The sequence below is a fragment of the Gekko japonicus genome, unplaced genomic scaffold (assembly GCF_001447785.1).
Source record: "Gekko japonicus isolate JY-2015 unplaced genomic scaffold, Gekko_japonicus_V1.1 scaffold512, whole genome shotgun sequence".
NCBI lineage: Eukaryota > Metazoa > Chordata > Lepidosauria > Squamata > Gekkonidae > Gekko > Gekko japonicus.
In genome coordinates, this window is record NW_015170289.1 from 949270 (window position 1) to 970120 (window position 20851).

General features: G+C 45.3%; 1 protein-coding gene across 6 annotated transcripts; it reads right to left on the reverse strand.

The window, feature by feature from the left end:
- Nucleotides 1-1105: 1105 nt before the first annotated feature.
- Nucleotides 1106-18730, reverse strand: PTP4A1 (protein tyrosine phosphatase type IVA, member 1). Of its 6 annotated transcripts, XM_015417878.1 has the most exons (7): nt 18440-18730; nt 7061-7273; nt 6743-6958; nt 5026-5118; nt 4420-4550; nt 3215-3289; nt 1106-2376 (listed from the first exon to the last, which is right to left on the reverse strand). In XM_015417878.1, exons 3-7 carry the CDS (start codon nt 6845-6847, stop codon nt 2259-2261), a joined length of 522 nt encoding a protein of 173 aa, XP_015273364.1. In that variant the 5' UTR covers nt 6848-6958; nt 7061-7273; nt 18440-18730; the 3' UTR covers nt 1106-2258. The 6 variants fall into 6 exon arrangements, with proteins under 6 accessions (XP_015273364.1, XP_015273367.1, XP_015273363.1 ...); XM_015417881.1 differs by having other exon boundaries at nt 6743-7270; XM_015417877.1 differs by having other exon boundaries at nt 6743-7273.
- Nucleotides 18731-20851: the final 2121 nt, after the last annotated feature.

Genomic DNA, 20851 nt, shown 5'->3' on the forward strand with positions numbered 1-20851 from the left:
AGGACTGCAGCCTTTCCCCCAACAGTCTGTTTCACACCGCACACCCACTAATATTTAAGCTGTTAGTGAGTTCTGTTGTATCACCACCTGCGTGGGTTGCAGAAGTCAGAGATGCTGGACCAGCATTTGATCAGCTATTAATGTCTGTAGCTCCACCTTGAGACCTCATTCTCTTCTTTCTAGAAGACTAGTCTGACACCAGCTCTTCCCAGCACCACTTGCCCTATACAAATCAGCCTGACACTCACTCTACACGGCATCAGTGATGTGTAGGGTCGAAAATTTCTGTCCCACATATATATAAGTATTATCATCAATATATCTAATCTTCAACCTGGCCAAAGCTGCGGATGCTTATATTCGGAGACTGGAGTCATTAACAGACAAGAAAGATCTTCCAACAAACATGAGAAAATCCCATTTGCAAAAAAACAAAATCTAACCCCCCCCAAAAAAAAAATAGAAGCAACACCTCTAGCTTTAAGTAATGAATGCCCTCTGTGGTTGTAGGTATCCACAACAGTCTTGTTAGGTGAAGCCTTGGTTTCTGTCAGTTGAAGGCTAAGGGAGTGTCCTTTCCAGGGCTGTTCTGACCTTTGAGAGAGAAATCACAGCCAGGGCTGATTGGCAACTTGATACCCCACGAGTTCCACAACCTATCCAGGTCTGGCTGCTAACTAGGTATCAAAGGCACTCTTAACAGATTTGATGAACATATACAAATACTATTCCAGCTCAGATTTATGGTTATTGTTTGCCATATACTGAAGGCTGCTAATTTAATCAGATGTCTAAAAAACGAGTGTTACTTTAGAAGATGTACATGAAATATATCAGGACTGACATGTTTCATATACATAAAAACAAAACAGATTTATTTAACTATTTCCAGTTTTCAGCACCATCTTACTTTGCTAAGGGCAGGTGTGGTCATTAAAGTTTCAGTAAGGAATTCAGAATTTCAAAGAATCTCATTTACCTCCTTGATCTTCTCAACTAAGACTAGTAGCACATCGAAGTTGTACATAACAGAACTGTAGACCAGAAGGTTCCTTTCCTCTTCCCCAATTTCTGCCCCACAAAGAACCAATTATTTCAGGTAAACTGCAATGCAGCTTTGAGTTTATTTAGATGTTTGAGCTCTCGCACTAGATTTTACAAGCTGGTGAACACTGGCAAATTATTTCTCCCACAGTACTATAACCACACATTCCCAATACAGTATAAATATATGGTTGAACATTAATACACATCACCATTTATCAATTACATAACAAATTATCAAGTATCCAAATATTAAGTTACGCAGCTCAAAAGGCATACAAAATATTACAGAGGTCTGCCATCCTCATAGCAGAAACTCAAGAAAAAAACACAAACTCACTTCCAACAAAGCAATAGTTGGTAAACAACTTTCAACAGTTACAGTAAAAGAATTACAAGATCTTCAGAAATTTTATGATTAAGAATTTTTCAGCTACAATAAAGCATTTCTACATTAAAAAATATTTACTAAAGTAAAGGGCATATTCTATACTTCTTGCACAAGACAAAGGCAACATTTTACTAGAAATATTAATTAGTCCCCTCCCATCCTTTTACAGGCCCTCTGGTAGTTGCATGTTAAGTGCCAGTATTTTACTATAAGGCTTTTTGTCTGGAGACATTAAAAATTTGTGTGCTTCTGTACAGCGTGAAGGATTTACTTTCTATGCATAACCATAGAATGCATGTGAATGAAGAGGATTAAGTAACAAAAGTGTTGACATCAAAAGTAAGTCAGTAAATTGTGTGCAAATCCTGATATCCGTTCTAGTGTGATTATGGGAGACAAACATACAGTGAACAGGCTGATTACTCTACAAAGCCGCCATAAAAACAGAAGTAAAAGTGGAGAAAAGGAAAGGTCCAGATCGCTGTAGTTATTTTAGAACTACTCTCTGATAAAGACAGAAATAGCACGCTGGGCTTTTGGCAACTAAACTCTACACGTCGTGGTAGATATGTCTACAGGACTTCAATGAAAAACTGAACTGCATGATTAAGGAAATTTTAATGATACATATTACTAACAAGACATTTTATAGGCCATGTACATATCCTGTTCTAAAACAATGGTTATCTAAACAAAGTTGCTCTCCTGCCAACCTTTTTGGCCTACTTCTATAGAAGCTTCATGTAATTTAAACATACATATAGTTTCCCCATGCAATCTGCCCAAATCTAGTTTAATCATCTACTTCCAAAGCAGCTTGGTTTTACTGAATGCAACAGTTGTTTCGATGACCATTTGAATCTTTAAAACGCAGACGCATCTTGGGCCGGTATTTCTCCAAATACAGAAGCTGCTTGCTGTTAAAAGCTCCACGTCGCTTCCTGGGGGGAAAAAAGTAGTGTGCTGAACTTGATTTGAGTTTAATGTGTGGGAGTGCCTAAAATCATTTTATAAAGCTTCTCTTCTAAGTACTGTCTGTCAAGGAAAAAGTGGTTCAGCATTACTATCCTTCATTTCTCAATTTTGTTTGGACAGTGTTCACTTAAAATTTTAATCTTGTATTTAGCAATATTTTGTTTCAGATCGCATTAAAGATGTCAGGAGTAAAAAAGACTTTTGCACTTCCCCTGCAGTGATGAATCCTGACAACTATCTGTCCCTATGTCTGTGTTTTAGTACAATCTCCAGCTATCACTGTGAGCTCCTTCCTAGCCTCTGCTGATTTGCTATGTTACCACCATTCAGGGCTTTTTTTTGTAGAAAAAGCCCAGCAGGAACTCATTAGCATAATAGGTGATACCCAACAGCAGAAACTCATTAGCATAGAAGGCCACACCCTGACAGCACAGCACATTAGCATATTAGGTCACACCCCCATGTCACCAGAAGTGTTGTCATCCAGCCACACCCACCTTTTGCTTCTTATTCTGTTTACCTTGTTTGTTGTCAAAACCCAGGGCTTTTTTGTAGCAGGAATCCCTTTGCATGTTAGGCCACACACCCCTAATGTAGCCAATCCTAATGAGTTTCTGCTGTTGGGTGTGCCCTATTATGCTAATGAGTTCCTGCTGGGCGTGGCCAACTCAGGAGCCAGCCGGAACTCCGTTCCTGTTGAGTTCCTGCCCAAAAATAGCCCTGCCACCATTGCTATGTTGTTTGTGCACCTGAATCTATACTTAAGTAAAATACAAAACTCAGGTTTCTATAGACAATACTTACTGCCTTATAAACTGTACTGCATCTTCATACTTCATTCCACATTCAATGAGTGCAAGGGCAACTAATACAGGTGCTCTGCAAGAAACGGGAAACACGTTATACCAAGAGCTTTCCAAGCTGCCTTGATCTTTTCCACAATTTCCGAGTGCCATTTTCCCCCTAAGTGAATCCTAGCCAAAAATACTGATGTAATACCACCTATTGATTTTGTGGCAGACTTGTTATGATATTCAACCTACAAACATCTGATAAAGTTTAAAAATGAGTTCTGTGTATTGCATCTGAAACGACATAGCTTTACTGAAAATTATGAACTTAACACAAGACAAACACAGGATCTCCTTTCCCACCAGAATACTGCCCAATTCTAACCATTGAGCTTCCTTGTTAATGTTCCTTCGGAGAACAAGTTACCAGGAATTATATGCTGGGAGAAGGGTGCCTGTGCATTCTTCACCCAAAAAAACCACTTGTAATATGCTTATTAAGGTAGTAAACTCTAATTTTACAAAAATGCATGTAGTTGACCGCTGGATCAGAAAGCGTTCCCCAGCTGCCAACTAAAATCTTATTTCTCTGGGGTTAGATGAAGGGACAAATTCCTACCCCAATAATATCTGACTGGGAGACTCAAATCAACAGGTTTCTCCCATGTTCGAACTCCCTGTCTGTGATGGATGCTTGCTGGGTGATCCTGAGCCAGTCACACAGACTCAGTTTAATTTACTTCACATGGATGCTGAAAGGATAAAGTGGAGACTGAGACAATAGGATGCTGATCTCAATTAACATACAGGGTAGGCGCCAGTGATCCAGTAGAAACATAGCAGCATATTTTGAGCCTGTATGTTAATTGAGATCAGCATCCTATCTGAATTTAATATTCTTAAGACTTGTTGTCTAACATTTATGAAACTGAGAGCTTTGGCACCACTATAATATCTCCTGAAGAAGATTCCGGAGACGACGCTGTATCATGTTATAGCATTGCAATACATAAACAGCATTCTTTATAAGTCTTATGACTGTTTGATTGTGGGTCAGACTATCACGACTGTTGGCTTTATACTTGTTCAACTGATTGGGTCGTGTGTGTCCAGATTTTTTTGTACCTTAAAGCTGCAGCACTGAAGATGTGACTACCTTTCACACATAGTGAAAAGAACTGCTCCAATAGTAGACCTTGATCACTAAGTTTTGCTTACCTTCCAAGACCAGCAACACAGTGTACAGCAATGCAACAGCCAGGCTCTTCACGGAATTTAACTTTCAAGAGGTTAAGCCAATCATCAACAATCTGTGTAGATGGTGGTGCTCCATCATCAAAGGGCCAGTCCTGCAAATTTAGATAATTGTCCTTGTCTTATAACTGAAAGAACCAGTATCACCATCTTACAATCCTTTGGGATGATAGGGCATTTAGCCTCCAAATAAATTAAATGGAAAGATCTGGGTTGTAGCTTGACAACAGCGGAATATAAACTTTTAAAATCATCTTACCACAACTTTTTGAAATCTTCATTTTCTGTGGACTTCCATGCAAAATCATACAAGTCTTATTTTTACATCAGTTGTAGAGACATAGGCCAGTCAACGAGAACTTTAGGTTTTCTCAAGATTACTTCTCAAACTGTCTTAATTCGCAAAGCCAATTCAAACAGCTGTCTTATTGCCTGGTCTGAATTACTTAATTTTATTCTATCCATGTTTTTTTCAGGTTGTCTATCATAGCCATGCCACTGCCTTTTAAAAATATTATTCATCCATAAGACCTCTACAACTAATTTAAGATGTTAAATTAAGCCACTTACCAAAACCTGAATGCCTTCTTTTTCTACTGGAGCAGTGTCATAAGTGGCTTCACAAACTCTCACAACCGTAGTTACTCCATACTTCTTAAGTTCCTAAAAAGAACATAGATTTTTTTAAAACCATGACTGTAAAAACCGTGCAGCTTTCCAAACCCATGCCACTGTATCGTAAACAAAAGATTTCAAGTTGTTTTAGCAGTTCTGTAATTGTTGCCTTTCACTCTTACTACATATACAAGGCTCCATCTATGAAGTTTGTGAAGTTTTTTTTAAAAAAATGGCAGAGCCTTCACTCTGAACCATTGAAACCTTATGAACACAAGTACTGTGAAATTATATTTCACGAATATAAGCTCTAGGAATAGCAGTACAGGATTTCTACCCAACACTGATGTACTTTGACCTACCATACAAGAAACAGTCAGTTGTTTCATTTTTGCCACAAGCTAATAATAGCATTTAATCATGAAAATAACTGCAAAATGGGAACACGCGAAGCCCCATGTTTGTAGGAAAATATATAATGTAAAAAGATATACACTGAAGGATTAACACACCTGACCACAGAAGCCAATATCTGGTTCTTTAAAAATTCCACAGAGCTCTTGTGAGACCATGTTGTGAGATCTTGGTGATCATATATTTGTGAGTTAGTAAGAAAATTGTAACCAACATTGCTGAGGGTTCCAGGCTTCAGTTAGTGTCAGCATAGGGGACAGAAACAAACACTAAAAGAAGTAAAATATGGTGGAGTAAATTTGGAGGGGGAGCAAAAAAGTAAACGTTGTAGGGAAGGGAACAGAAAATGGCAGGTATGTAGGTGTAGACGTCGTAGGTAGTACCAGGGGGAGGCTGAGGAAAATTAAGGAGAGAGGGTATGGAAAGATTTATTTATATTTATATTCCTCCCCATGAGACCTGTACTAGTTCAAGACAAAATGATATGGGGACTCATGCACATTGTTTTGCACATCAAAATTAAGGAGATGCTACTTAAGTTTGTAATGTCCTTTCACTATAAGTAACCACATCATTTATTCTGCTATGTCACTAAAATATGCCTCTACAGATTAGTTTGGCACCAACAGTCACCATTTTGTCACCTAGAATCACTTTAGCAGTTAAAAATGGCCCTATGTAGATGCTCTGTATTTTAAAGATACAGATGGGACTACCTTTGTGCAGCCTGGCTTGTATCCTTAATTTTACCTGGCCTCTGTACTTTCAAAACTTTAGTTGTGTCGTAAACATTTAACTTAACTGCAGTGTGCAAATGTCACATGGATGATCTTGTCCTTTTAAATGCTTTTCATACACATATTCATCAAAGAAATATCTAAACCAATTCTGGTGTAATAAGCTTTGTTTACACAAATCTTTTCCCACTTTTAATCTATCAGCTACTACTACTACTAGAAATTTATTTATTTAATGCTGTTTGCTTAAAGGCGGCAGTTACCTTTAACACAATACACAATACAAGTATCCTAAAAAGATAAGTTTAACTTGGGGCACATATTTTTTTCTTCACTTCATTTTGCAAAGTGAGTGATCTCTTCATACCAGGACATGCCTCTAAATTATTTCCATGTTTGCTCAAGACAGTGAAGCATAATATGGATATGATGCAAATTAAACACATCTGTATTCTATTAAACATGAATTGTTGTCAATGTTATAGACTTTATAAATAAGCATTCCCTTTGAGTGTCCTTACCTCTATGAACTTGTTTAAGGTTGCATTGGTTGGGTTGTGAGTGATAAGGAATCTCATATTCTTGTAAGTGATTTCCACGGGAGCTGGGCGATTCATTCGGGCCATGTTAATTTAGTTAAAACGTGCAACAAGATTGATAAAAATTAACAGAAGTGATGCAGAGGAACGGACGTCTACTTTACTAAAAGCCACTTGAAAGTACTGACAAGTATGAACCTGGGAGCAATGGGAAATGAAATGAACCTCTTAAAACAAGAAGCAGCAATTCTTCAATCCAGTAATACTGAGGCAAAAAGAAAGGCAGTGCACTGAGGTTACCCCATTCAGGTCTGAACTCCTTTGTAAAATGCTCTGCCAATTTCAATTCAACACTTCTTATCTTGGTAACCTCTCTTAAGGGGGCTTCTTGGTGGAGTAGTAATGGACTTCTACAGTTCACTTGTCTGCATAGAGGCCGTGCTGTGCCTGGCAGTAGTCCCCACTGCCCTTCAGAAACTCCATAAATGTGTGACCAAGAACACCACAGAACTGCTGCAAAGAGAAAAAAAGTTATTCGTCATTGACCAAACAGGTACTCTTCATACAACTTTGTCTTAAGTAACATACCCAAGAGGAAAAGCAGTGAAAATGCAATATTTTAAGATGAAAACTTTTTAATTTAAAAAACATTTCCAACAAAATCCTCATTCCCCAATCAGGAAGAACAGCCTTTCTCCTTCAGTGGGGGGAAGTCATCCAGGAACTGGTTAGGTCACGCCTCTGCTCGCTCGGATAGGCTACGCAAATTTCTTTATTTCGTGGCTCCTATTGGCAGGACCTAGGCTGACCTCTCCAGTTTCTGTATAGCCCTGCGCTCGGTAGGACGGCTGGAGCTCCTGCTCCAAGCCAGAGGAACTAATTTAAAACTTAAAAATTAGATAGCAGCAGAGCGGGGAGGTCTACGTCTGAAGACCTACCCTTCCCTCCCAGGCTCCAAGGAAGCCGGAGAACGCTGAAGATGCCAGACGGGAGGAAGAAGACCCGGCCCCACCCCCACAGGTTCCGGGAGAAGAGGGAATGGCCGCAACGGAGACCTCCATACAGACCCATTGCCCCCGAGGTTCCGGGAGGCGGGCAATAGACATATCAGCGGCTGGGAGTCGTGCCGCTGCTCCGAGCAGAGGAAGGAGGCTCCACCAGCGCAGGACCAGCTGAACGCACTGAGCCGGCCGGTTTCCGTGCCCCCCCAAAGCATGTGGCTTAAGATGGCGGCGTGGAGGCCGCGGCCGGCGCCGAGGACCCCAACTGATCAAAACCATTTGGCTCCCACTCCCCCCCTCCCGCGCCAAGAAGAGGGCAGTAGCAGGAGGGGCGGGCAGCAGTCGCAGAAGGATAAATCGACGCGGGAAACAGAAGGGGCCGGTGAGCCCTGTGGTGAGCTTATTCCGATGGGGGGCGGTCCGGGGGGGAGGGACAGCTCTGCAGATGCAGCCAGCCAGCTCCAAGGATATGGTGGAGGCATTGGGGTGGCAGGTCCATAGGGACTGACGGCCCCCCTTTTTCAGCCACAATCCCTACGCAAACCCAGGCGGCATAGGGACCTAGCGGCATGGCGCGCCCGGGCCAGCTGGTGGGGTGCGCAGAACAGGCAAGCTCCCTTCCCCACCACCACCGATGCCAAAGGTTGGGCAGCCCCTCCCGCAATGACGGAGGTCCCCATGGAGCTTCAGCCCCTTACCCCTGAGGAGTCGGGGGTCGGGCAACACCAGTCAGAAGAGGGAAGCTCCACCAGCGTGGGGCCGGCCGAACGCACTGAGCCGGTCAGTCCCTGCTCTCTCCCCCACCCGCCCCACAAGCAGTCCTGCCCAACCAGGACCAACCCAAGTATAGCGGCTCTTGGGGAGCCATGGGTCCACCTGGGGTGTGGGCACCGGCAGGCATCCTGCACCCTATACAGATGCAGCCTTACCAGCCCCATCCACTCCAACCTCTTCAGCAGCCCGGTTCCCAGCCAGCACAGGGCACAGATAACCCAGCCAGCAAGGGACCCAGCGGCATGGCGCAGGAAGGCCAGCGGGTTGAGCGTGTGGAGCAGGCAAGCTCGCGCCCCCCAGGCCACAAAGGTCGGAATGGCCCCTTCCGCCAGCCGAGGCTTCGGACAGGGGAAAAATGGCTGTAATGGAGGTCCCTCATGGAGCCTCAGTCCCTTACCCCAGAGGAATTTGGGGGTCAGGCAATAATGGTCGGAAGGGGAAGCTACACCAGCGCGGGGCTGGCTGAAAGCAAGGAGCCAGTCAGTCCCTGCTTCCCCCCCCCCCCGCAAGTGGTCCAAGAGGTCAGCATAAAGGCCCCACAACCACATTTTCACCAACAGCCGCAGCTGCTGCAGGACCTAGTCAGCTGGGCACCGCACCCATTCAGTCCCTCAGCGTTTCAGCCGGGACCTTCTCGGACCTGGACATTAATGGGAGCGGCCTGGGGTGGCACCCAATGGCTTCAGGACACTGGAAGCCAGAGGGTGGGGGCAGCAGCCCTGGCACAACCCCAAAACCTGCACATGCAAGCATGGAGCCGGGGGAAGGTCATCCTCCAAGGGACTCCTGCAGGAAGGGAAGCCACACCACTATGTTTTTGCAGGCCGAGATTACATCTATCATCACTTCCCTGGGTGGAGATACAGAGAAGGAAGAAGGGGCCGCAGCGGAACAGTGGTTAGAATGCTGAACTGCGACCAGAAGGTCGGTAGTTGGGCAGTCATGACCTGAGGGCAGCGTGACGGAGTGAGCTCCTGTCTCTAGTCCCAATTCCTGCCAACATAGCAGTTCAAAAGTTAGAAATTGCAAGTAGATGCACAGGTAACAGTGTTCCATGCACCTTGACGTCTCGTCATGCCAGCCACGGAGGAGTCTTCGGACAGTGCTGGTTCTTGGAAACGGGGATGAGCACCGCCCCCTAGAGTCGGATTCGACTGGCTTAAATCTGAACCTTTCTGAAGGCTGTTGAACAAGGGCGTTCCACGCTGGGTTACCAGTTGGGAACGGGCAGAGAGACCTGTATCTTCAGTCTCGGCAAAGTGGGAAATCAGAGGCTTTAAGAAACCAGTCTCGGTGCAAACCTTCGCACCATTCTCCTGCCTCCCCTGATAACATCATCAGAGCAGAGTGGGCTGTTCCTAAAGGTGGGAGCTCCCCTTTGTCTGTCAAAAAGCGTGTGTGATTCTCAAAAGAGGAGACCAGGGGGGATCTGAAGGCCCTTAAGGTCCCTTGATCGCCACCACTGCGGGGCCCCGCTTTAAAGGGCAGTGCTCCCCAGCCCTGGGGAGAGGGCCTTAAGATGCTAGGGACAGAAAGACTCAGGCAGCAAGGGCCACTGCAGTGGCTCAGTGGTTAAGACACCAATTGGCAGTCCAGTAGGTCAGTAGATGGCAGCTCAAGAAGTGTGCTCCCATCCCTGGTCCCAGCTACTGCCAACTTAGCAGTGCGAAAGCAAGGGGTTGCAAGTAGATGAATAGGTGCCACTTTGGTGGCAAGGTAACAGCATCCCGTGTGCTTCAGAGTGCAGTCATACCAGCCACAGGACAATGGAAACATCTTCAGACAGCGCTACCTCTTTGGCTTGGGATCGAAGAGGAGCTTCACAATCCTAGAGTTGGGTCCATCCAGTTTCCAAGCAAGGAAACCTTTATCACACTGTCAAGGAGTAACTTAACTACAGAGTGGTCCTCAAGCTTCTCTTCGGGACTCAAAATCGACGAGGTGTTAGCTGAGATGAAGGTGAAAAGGGCAATACCGTCACCTTCCTTTCACAGAGGGAGACACCACAGGCATGCGATTCCATTCATGGGTTTCTCACCTCAGGTAGAGGAAGAGAAGGGAGACCCTTCAAGCATGGCGTGAGACCCAATGCCTAACAGCCCTCATCCTTCAGGATTGAATAGGGCAGCCACAGCCAAAAACAAAAGTGGCGGCCGGCTCTGGGCCTTCACAAGGGTCGGGATCGTACTCCACAAGACACCAGTGGGCCTTTGTCAGCCCCAAGACTAAAGACAAGGTGCACAGAACGCTGTTACCTTCTCACTGAAGTAGTACCTATTTATCTACTTGCAATTTCTTGCTTTCGAACTGCTAGGTTGGCAGGAGCTGGAACTAGAGACGGGGAGCTCACTCCATCATGCGGCACACTCGGGTCTCGAACCGCTGAACTACCAATCTTCCACAGCCTGCAGTTCAGCGTCTTAACCACTTGAGCCACCGCAGCTCCTACTCTCAGATTATACTGGATAACAAAAGTGAACAAGAGTCAGCAAGCTGCTGCTATGAAATGTTTTAGGCTGCATTAACAGGCTAGGGAGTTAAAAAAGCTATTGCACAGCTCTGTTCACATCTCAGACTTCATATGTTCTATTCCTAGCACCGCAAATTAAGGTAGGTTGTAAGGAATCAAGGAAAGTTGTAAGAACAATTCAAAGTTTAAAAACAAAAAGAATAGGATCTGCTTGGCAAAAAGGAGGAAGAAAACAGAAAGAACACATTACGAACTTCTTTTAAAAGGAGGAACCATGTTTTTCCACCTGGACACAGGCACTCAGCCCAACCAACCCACTTAGGCCAGGGAACCATTTAGCAAAATATTTCAGGGAGTCACACACAATGAATGTCAGTGATGGATGAAATGTTTCTGTGAAGATCCTACACATAGGAGAGAAGAAATATGGTTCAATACACAATCTAAGTCCTTGATGAGTTTTACTTAAAACAACTTCAAAACAAGTTCAAACATGTACATATATGGAAAGAAGTCTAGCATTCTGTGAGGGTTTAACAATACTGTTTAGTTTCACAAATGAACCAGCCAGAGAGTCTACTCAATCAAGTATATATAGTTGCTGAAGTGTGACTCCAGCAATAATGTTCAGCTTTTAGTTCAAGCTATGTAGCAGATGCCTGGATATACAAGGTGTGCCTATAGCTTTTTGCTTGTGTGTTATATTAAAAAAGATTAATTAGCCCAGTTCCATGGATATGGAGAAGAAATGCAGCAGGTAGCACTGCTTGAAATCAGAGTTCTAAGGCTAAAAGGAATTTGGGACTGCAGAACAACTATTTAAAAAACTGTATTATAAGCAAATGTAAGTTTAGTAACACTTCAGTGCTTTTGGAACAGATAACTGCTGCCTGTTGCTAAAAACTGATTTCTGCAGACTAGACACACAGCATTTTCCCATATTCCTCTGGTTTCCACAGCCCTTTCCAACCCTCAGAAAGATCTTTCCTAGGGCCACAGGATACATGTAGAGGAACAGCCATGCAGGTCAGTGGGCTGGAGTGGTGACAAAGTAGATCCCTCTCCACAGTGGAGATGCAGTGTCTCATTCCAGCCTGTTCCCCCACCTCAGCAATTTCTCCATGCAGGGTACATGACCCAGGGGCTGCAGGAAAAGGAAGGTCTGCAGGAACACATTGTGTTTTGTGGAAGGAGTGACAGAATACATGCCTTAAATACTTAAATACATAATGACACCTCGGTGCAGTGGTTCCAAAACTTTTTGGCATGGTAACCTGCAAGTCCAAATTTACTTGATGTGATAACCCACTTTTTAAAAAGAATAAAAAAGCAAAAGTGTGGAACCCACTGGTAGGGAAATGCTGTTCTAGTGCACACATTTAAATCAGCAGTCAACTTACCATTTTGCACTATGTGCAACTGCCAAGTAATTGCCAAGGGCAGCATCACAAACCACAATGCACTAACATTCTGAAGATCACAGTAGCGTGGATCCGTGTGATCAGTCAGTTCTATCCAGTGTGCCCAACTTCTGAGCCAGATGTAACTGACAAAAGCAAAGACTGAGACTTTGCCTACTTGTTTACCCATACACGAGGCCGGGTCCAAGAGTGCCGCCAGGTTCTTAACTGAATCCACTAATGCCAGAGATACTCCATGCACCAGGAGTAAAAGCCTCTTCCAAAGCACCAGCCTTTCTAAGCAATGTCACCTCCATCTTCATCGTCTTAACTACAGCATTCAGGCATTGACAAGGACTGGGGCAGCCATGACCAGTCACTTACTTAAAGATACATGCCGGATGTCATCAGCATATTGACAGTGACAACTCCAGAGCTACAAATAGCATCACTAGGTCATCTCACATAGTTCTTGACTATATGGGAACAAAACCATGGGGTAACCTACATGTCAACTCACGAAAAGCAGATTCTGCATTCCCTCTCACCACTCCACGTCTGCTTACTCAAAATCAAAATCAAAACTATTTTGAGCTTCTGATACTTTTTTGCCTGAGAATCCAGCCTGTCAATGAACATGATTGTATCAGCAAATATAGTAAATATTCTCCAACATTTCTCTCTCTGCCACAAATATTTATGTTATTTATATCCCACCCTTTCTCACTAATTGGGGGCTCAAAGCAACTCAAGTTACTCTCTACCCAATTTTATCCTCACAACAACCCTGCAAGGTAGGTTAGGAGTGAAAGAAATAAGACTGGGCAAAAGTCACCCAGTGAGCTTCCATGGCACAAGTGGGGATTTGAACCCGGGTCTCTCAGATACTAGTCTGACACTCCTAGCCACAACACCATACTGTCAAATGATGTATTAGGCTGCTGGCACAACTACAAATACATGAAGTAAAAACACATAAACATAAAGATAATGCCCCGTGCGTGGAATATAGTCATGAACCCCTACACACCAAATCAGTCATAACTGGGTTTGTTTAGACATCCTGTGACCTGAAAGTACCAATAACTACCAATGGAGTTTGGCCTGCCTTTGTCACTCAGGTCCATAGCCTTGAAATAATCTGTGTTAACACCACAGCAAGGTTTACTTTTCATCAAGATCACCTAAAAGGTTATAAACCCTCACTCTGCCTTCTGTGCTACATTCTTCTTGAGTTTACTCAGTTCAAAGGAACTGGCTGGAAGGCATGACAGCTGGAGAGAGTACTGGGGATTCCAACCTAAACAGGCTGCTCCTATCTCCATATATGTGCTAGCCACACTGTTCTCCATGTATGAAGTAACAGCAAAGGCACAGAGATACACTTTTATGACTGCTCCACTGCTATGCCATTCCCTTGCCCTGAAGATGTTCCAAAGCACTGAAAGACACATAAGAGAAGAGACTGGATTTATACCCCGCCCTTCACTACCCAAGGGAGTCTCAGAGTGGCTTACGAACTTCTTCCCCTTCCCATCCCCACAACAGACACCCTGTGATGTAGGTGGGGCTGAGAGCGCTCTGACAGAAACTGCTCTTTTTCAAGAACAGCTGCGCCAGAACTATGGCTTGCCCAAGGTCATCCAGCAGGTTCAAGAGGAGGAGTGGGGAATCAAACCCGGTTCTCCCAGATTAGAGTCTGCACACTTAACCACTACACCAAACTGGCTCTCCAAAACTAGAGGACATTTTTATCTGGGCAAGTGGATAACCAAGTACAATGTTCTTTCAACTACACATTTTAAGTAACAGAACAAAGTTTGAGTCCAGTGGCACCTTTAAGACCAACAAAGTTTAATTCTGGGTATAAGCTTTTGTGTTCATTTGATGAAGTGTGCATGCACGTGAAAATTTATACCCAGAATTAAACTTTGTTGGTCTTAAAGGTGCCACTGGACTCCAACTTTGTTTTGTTGCTTCAGACCAACATTTTAAATACTTATTTAAGCTAGGAAAAAACACAATACACACAAGTCTAAGGCCCCGGTCACACGGGCCGGATATCGTGGGGAGGAGGCGTGGCTAATTGTCCCAGTGCAGTTTGATGCGCAATTACACGATCAGATGCGCCGGCGGCACACCACGGGTCCTTCCCTCGGCACCGGTGGGTAAACAAGGGACCGGAGGGGAATGCCGCGCTCCGCGCCGATCACAACACGGCATCTGGAGGCAGCTCGTGGCAAACGTTTACTAGTACCTTGGAGGTAATAGTTTTTTAACTCACATTGTCGGCGGTAAGCCACGGGTGCGCTCCACTTCCCAGATGTTGGGGTGTGATCGCGCCCGGATAATCCACCCACCATCCATGCCTTTCCCTCGGCAACTTTGCCATGTGAGGGCTGCTGCAGTTGAAAGTGAAGGAAACTGAAGCACTAAATTCTTAAAATATGGGGGGAAATATGATTATAGTCTCTGTGAAATTGCTGCATTCTGTCGTCTAATCTGACAGTGTTCTCTCATATTTTAAAGTAGTTTATGCATCTGTGTTTAAAATTTTGAAGACTGAAACAAATATATTTCTTGATGCCAGTTGTTAACATCTACCGCACACACTTAAAGGCATAGAATATAGTACCATGATGTGGAAACAGCCTTGTTATCCAACACTGGCATTGTTAGCTATAGTTTAGGGTTACCAGATGTCTACTTTTTAGTGGACATGTCCTCTTTTTTGGGTGTCTGTCTTCTTGTGGGCTCTTTTAAAAAAACTGATGAAAATTTCCTTTTTTGGGGGTTGGAAGGTTAGGAATAGCTCTAGTTATTAGCAGTTAGCTTAAACAGTAGGGGTATTTAAACTGAGGTTTGTCATAGTGATAACTTGTTCGAAGCAATCAGTTGGGAAATATGTCCTCTTTTTTGCTTTTCAAAATATGGTAACCCTACCATAGTTATTTCTTACCTAGGGCCACTACTGAAAGTGAGATACATATTGCAACCACCAGTGGAACCAACAGTGCTATTTTGTATTTCTCATACTTTGCATGGTGCTTGTCCACACCAATCAGAACAAAGCTACCGATGTTGAAAGTGTTCCTATCACAAGGCATCTCAATAGTAGGAAAATCTGCTCCAAGGCCCAGTGAAATGTAATGGCAGCAAGCAACAACTTTCAGGCAAGTTTCTAGCCAGTCTGAAGCAGCCACAACTAGATGCCAAAAGCATTTCCCATATACAGCCACCTTATGTCCCATGCAGCATCTCTACATCCTGCAGCCATCACAAAGCATTCACAAAAGAACAGCAAAAACATGGCATGCTGGAATCATGAGGGTTAGCCACCTGGAGCAACAGAAAGTAAGCAAAGCTAGAATACTAGGTCTGAGAAACAGAGAAGTTCAGAGGATGGCAAGTACAAGTGGGAAGGGAAAAGATAGACTACAGGGAAAAGAAAGTAAGACAGCTGATAAGGGGGAGGAAGTACAGAAGGAACTTTTGAGGAGGTGGAAGTTCTGGGACTGGGATGGGGCAGCAGCCAGAATTGACATGAAGAGGCATACTTGCATGAATAACTGCCTTTTCCAGTCAACAGTGTGGGTTGTAGGCAACAATAGGAACTCCACTCATGCTCAATGACATTTAGAACATACAGATAACAAATAAGAGCCTCATGAGTTGGGAAATGTTTTTAGCAGAGTTTCTATTTCTGCTGTCACACTAAATTAGAAATAGTTTCCCAGATAGAAAAAACTAAATCTGAAAGATTATCTAACCACTATCTGACCACTGGCTTTTGTGGGCTTCAATGGCAGGCTAAAGGTGTTAACATATTTTAAATAACTAACTACTTTACACAGAATCCAAAAGTTAACTGAAAGCACTTTACTTAAGCAAATCAGGACAAAGAAGATTTTAGAAAGTAACTAAACCAATCCATTTCTACAAGTTCAAATGCTTTCCTCCATACCTACCAGACAGGGTAAAAGAAGGTTCATGAGGAAAAGATGGAAAATTCTAACTCCACTCTGAACTAGAGCAGATTACAGATTGCTTCTTACAAGCATGAAGAGTGTTAACTGATTGGCAAGCTCAGATTCATATGAACACACAAATTAACAGTCCTGTGACTCAGCTCAAAGATGACTGCTTTGTTAGCTCAGCACCCATTAACCGTTTCACCTTGCTTGTCATTTAATAGGCCTCTCACATGTCACACAAGCACATACTTCCTCAGCCAAAGCAACACTGAGAGTGCCTGCAAGAGAAGCATTCCGAAATAAAGATCACTTCTAAGAAGCAGATGTCTGCTCTCCCCTCCCTGAATTATCACTCTGATACAGCTGAAAGTCAAGTGGTTTTCATAAGCCCATGCCAAACATCTTTAGCTCAGAAGACTCCTTCTGCGGCTTGCCCTCCTTATTCATCCTTTCGACCTGTGGGTCCATCCTTTGAACCGAAGTGGGGCTGGTCACCTGCCAGGGGGGTCCGACATATGATAGCCCCGCCTAGGGCACAAGCCCAAGCAACACTGAGAGTGCCTGCAAGAGAAGCATTCCGAAATAAAGATCACTTCTAAGAAGCAGATGTCTGCTCTCCCCTCCCTGAATTATCACTCTGATACAGCTGAAAGTCAAGTGGTTTTCATAAGCCCATGCCAAACATCTTTAGCTCAGAAGACTCCTTCTGCGGCTTGCCCTCCTTATTCATCCTTTCGACCTGTGGGTCCATCCTTTGAACCGAAGTGGGGCTGGTCACCTGCCAAATGCCTCTCGGCAGTACAGCAGCACTCCAGATTCATTGGAAAAGCCAGCCAACACTCCAGCAGCGGCCCGGGCAAGTCTCGACTTGTTCCTGAAGACACAGTGGGGAGGTTAAAGTCGAGCGCCCTTCCAAGGCCTCTCATGCCCTACTGGGAGCTTCTTGGGAGATTGGCAGCTAGGCTCTAAATGTCCTGTTAGAGACTCCAAGGCCACAAATGGGATTCAGCACACCCCAGGATATTAAAAGCCAGCTGAGGTCTACGAATAGTTAAGAGAAGTCCTTCTTACGCCTCCCTTCTCGAGTTACCGATTTTCCACATGCACTGAATCCCCGAAGACTCGGCGCCGGGGTGTTGTCCCATCCCCCCACCTTTTGTAAAAGTCTGCATGTGCGCTAGAGAAGCTAGAACGAGCCTTTGCCACGGATTGACTCGCGTCTGGCAGCTGTTCCGAATTACAACTCGCGAGTGGCGCTCAAGGGGGGGCGCTTCCACTTATGCCTCCCTTAACTAGTCTAACTCACGAATCAGTCCCCACCGACCCCCAATACACCAACGGCCCTAACTCCTGCGTTGTGGCTACACGCCACAGGAAAGCTGTTCTGCCGATGGCGGTAGACAGGGAATACCTCCGCCCAGAACTGCTGCCGAAATTACGCTGTTCACCGGCATCTTTGTTCCGTTTGCTGAGAAGCTCGGTGCCGAGGCACACACGTGTCACGCGTTCCGGCCGCAGGCCATCAGAGGCGACTCCTCCACTGCAGCCCTGTGCGTTCCCCGCCCGCCGTGTGGCTCGCCCTCCTTTCTCTAGGAAGACGGCGGCGGCGGCGGCGCCTCCCGGTCAGACATTCCCTGCCCCCCGCCGCCGCCGCCTTTCCTTCCCCTGCCACGTCCCACAGGTCGCCTGGGCAAGCAGACTTGCACCAGTCGCTACTCTGGCTGAAGTTAAGGAGGTGCGACGGCGTGAATGGGGAACCCCACTCCCAGCAGGCCAACGGGAAGAGAGGGGGGCGCGATTAAAAACGTCGCCCTTTCTTCCAGACAATGAAAGCTTTGTATGCCTGAGCCCGCAGCACAAAACTGAGGATGGCGCCACTCAGTTCGGGTTGCACGTTCCGTCCCCTCCCGCTCCAGAGAACGCGGCTGCCGTGGCCCAGGAACAAAGAGACAAACATGGAGGAAAGGAGGATGGGGGGGGGGGCGCGTTAAGCAGCCTGTTTTCTGTTGTTGTTTTAAGAGGGGGAGAGAAGAGAGACAGAGGCGCCGTCCGCTACTCACAGGAATATGGTTACTCATTGAAGACTGTAGCCTGATCATACAGCCTGGGTGCTGAGGGCGCCACCGCCGGGGGCAGAAGGAGCAGAGCCGGAGAGAAGAGGAGGCGGCCGCGCAGGTGGTACCGGAGCAGGGCGGCGACGATAGACCATATAGGGCGCGATGCCACTGGGTAGAGAGAAAGAACGAGGTTGCTAACGCAGCGCTGACGGCAGAAAGGGAGAAAAGTGACTGAGGGGAGGGGCGGGAGAGAGACCAGCGCCTGGGTTCGTTCGGGCAAGGCAAATAGAGGGGCGGGGCGGGCGGAGATGTCGAAGCACCGCCCCTCGCTCTCCACCGAACCCGCGGTTTTGCGTCGCAACCGCCCAATCTCCCCTCCCTCCCCTGCAAACTCGGGCGTCTCTTGACGTCACAAACGCCTTTCGCCAAATGGCGCCAGCGCACGGCCAATGGGAGCGCTCAGAAGGGCTTGTGCTGACAATAGTCAGGACTGGCAGTGGGCAAAGATTGGATTAGAGGGGTGGGACAAAGATGAGGAAGAATGCCTGAGCGAGCGAGGGAGGCAGAGGGAGCCGGTGGGAACCGGTTAGGTGGAGGTCGGGGAGCAGAGCGAAGCACGTTGTGGTCTGGAGGGAGGGACGAAGCAAAAGCCTGCGCCGATTGGTGGACTGGTGGGACGCCTGCTACTCTCTGCTGCTTGGTTTGCATCTACAGAGTAAGAGTTTCCCTGTCCTCCAAGCATGTATTGTGTTCATTCTGGTAACAGGACCGACTTAATAGTGCCATCCAATGCTAGCTTGTGTTATATGCACAGTTTATGAAACACTTTGTACTCTGCCACTGACTATCAGGTTTAACTTAATAGGTGCACTTAGCACTTTCTCCTTTATTGATCAATAAAGTACAAGATCTGACTCTGCTGTACGGGATTGTGCTGAGTATTTTCTCAAATTGGGCTGGGGAAACACACACACAGATTATTTTCTGTTCATCAAATGTTCCACCGAGACCTTGCTGCCATCATGGGGAACTTCTGCTTTGCTGTGACTTCCAAACCTTCGGGATACCTGTGCAACCTGCTGATTTCGGCCATCCAGGAGTTTTTGGGATTTACCAGTGTAAGCAGTGAGTTCTTTTGACGAGCCAGTAAAGAGCTGTCATCTGTACAGATCCTGTAGACCAGAATTCACTCGTCAGCCGGCTTCAAAAGGGAACAAGGTATTTCTGGGAACAAAGGAATTTAGTTTAATTCTCATAAGACTCTTTTTTCAGAGAGCAGAGAAGCCCAGCTGGGCGGGGAAAAGGGAGGCTCTGGGATTTGTAAGATAAAATACGTGGTAAAGTTCCGGCTTTGCAGGAAAGGTTTTCTGTTCCTTTCTCTCTCTCTCTCTTTCCTTCCCCAGGAAAGAATCTGACCAAATGGAAGTTGGAATTTATGTGTTACAACACCTAATGTCAACATTCTGATGACAGATTCTGGTTGGTCTAAGAATTGTGGGGGGGAAATGTAAAAGCCCTTGCTAAGCCAGGAGGTTAAAGCATTGCTATTTGTAGAACACTCTGGGTAAGTTATGGGAGATTGCCTTTCAGGTGAGACAGGTGGGGGGTGGGGAAAGAACCTAGACTCTTTTTGTCATTGTTACCCCACACACACACACTTAATTTTGAATTTTAAACATTTTTTTTCTCCTAAGTCTGAATATTTTGCATTTAGCATTTATTCTGCTAGCATGTCAGCCACAAGATGGAACTGTTTCGTGGAATGCCAACATCCAGGGGGGCCAGGACACATCCTGAAGTATACATTTTGCATTCAGACTGGTTTTCCTGTTTCTTTTTGCCTCACTGCATTTTTTAATTCCCCTTCTCATCAGTTTCTCTGAGCTTCATCTGTTTATAGGAGTGGAAGATGCCATTAATATATCACTGACTTGCAGAGACGATGGGGGAAAAAAGGAGGCATTCCTTCCTCCTGTTATGAATAAACATGGACTGTAATGATTTCAAAGGTTTGAGCAAAGTTGTTTGAAAGTAAGAAGAAAAAGCTGTACAGCTATCTCTCTCAGGACATGAATGAATGGGGAAATGAGGAAAGAGTTGCTGGAAAAGATTCTGAGATGCTGTCCTGAATTGTACGAGTTATGAGAAGGAACAGGTAGCTGGAATTATGGCTGCTAAGGGATTGATGTGTAACAGAGTGCTGGACTGGATGGGTCATTGGCCTGATCCAACATTAGCTTCTCTTATGTTCTTATCAGTTTACATTTGGACTCTCAAGTGGGGAGACGGGCAAGTTGTCCTGGATTCCTTCCCCCACTTCCTGCATAGACTTATTGCATTTGGGTGGTACTGTAGAAGATTGGACTCTTGTTCTTCCCCCTCCTCCTACAAGAAATGGACTTTCTGAACATTAAA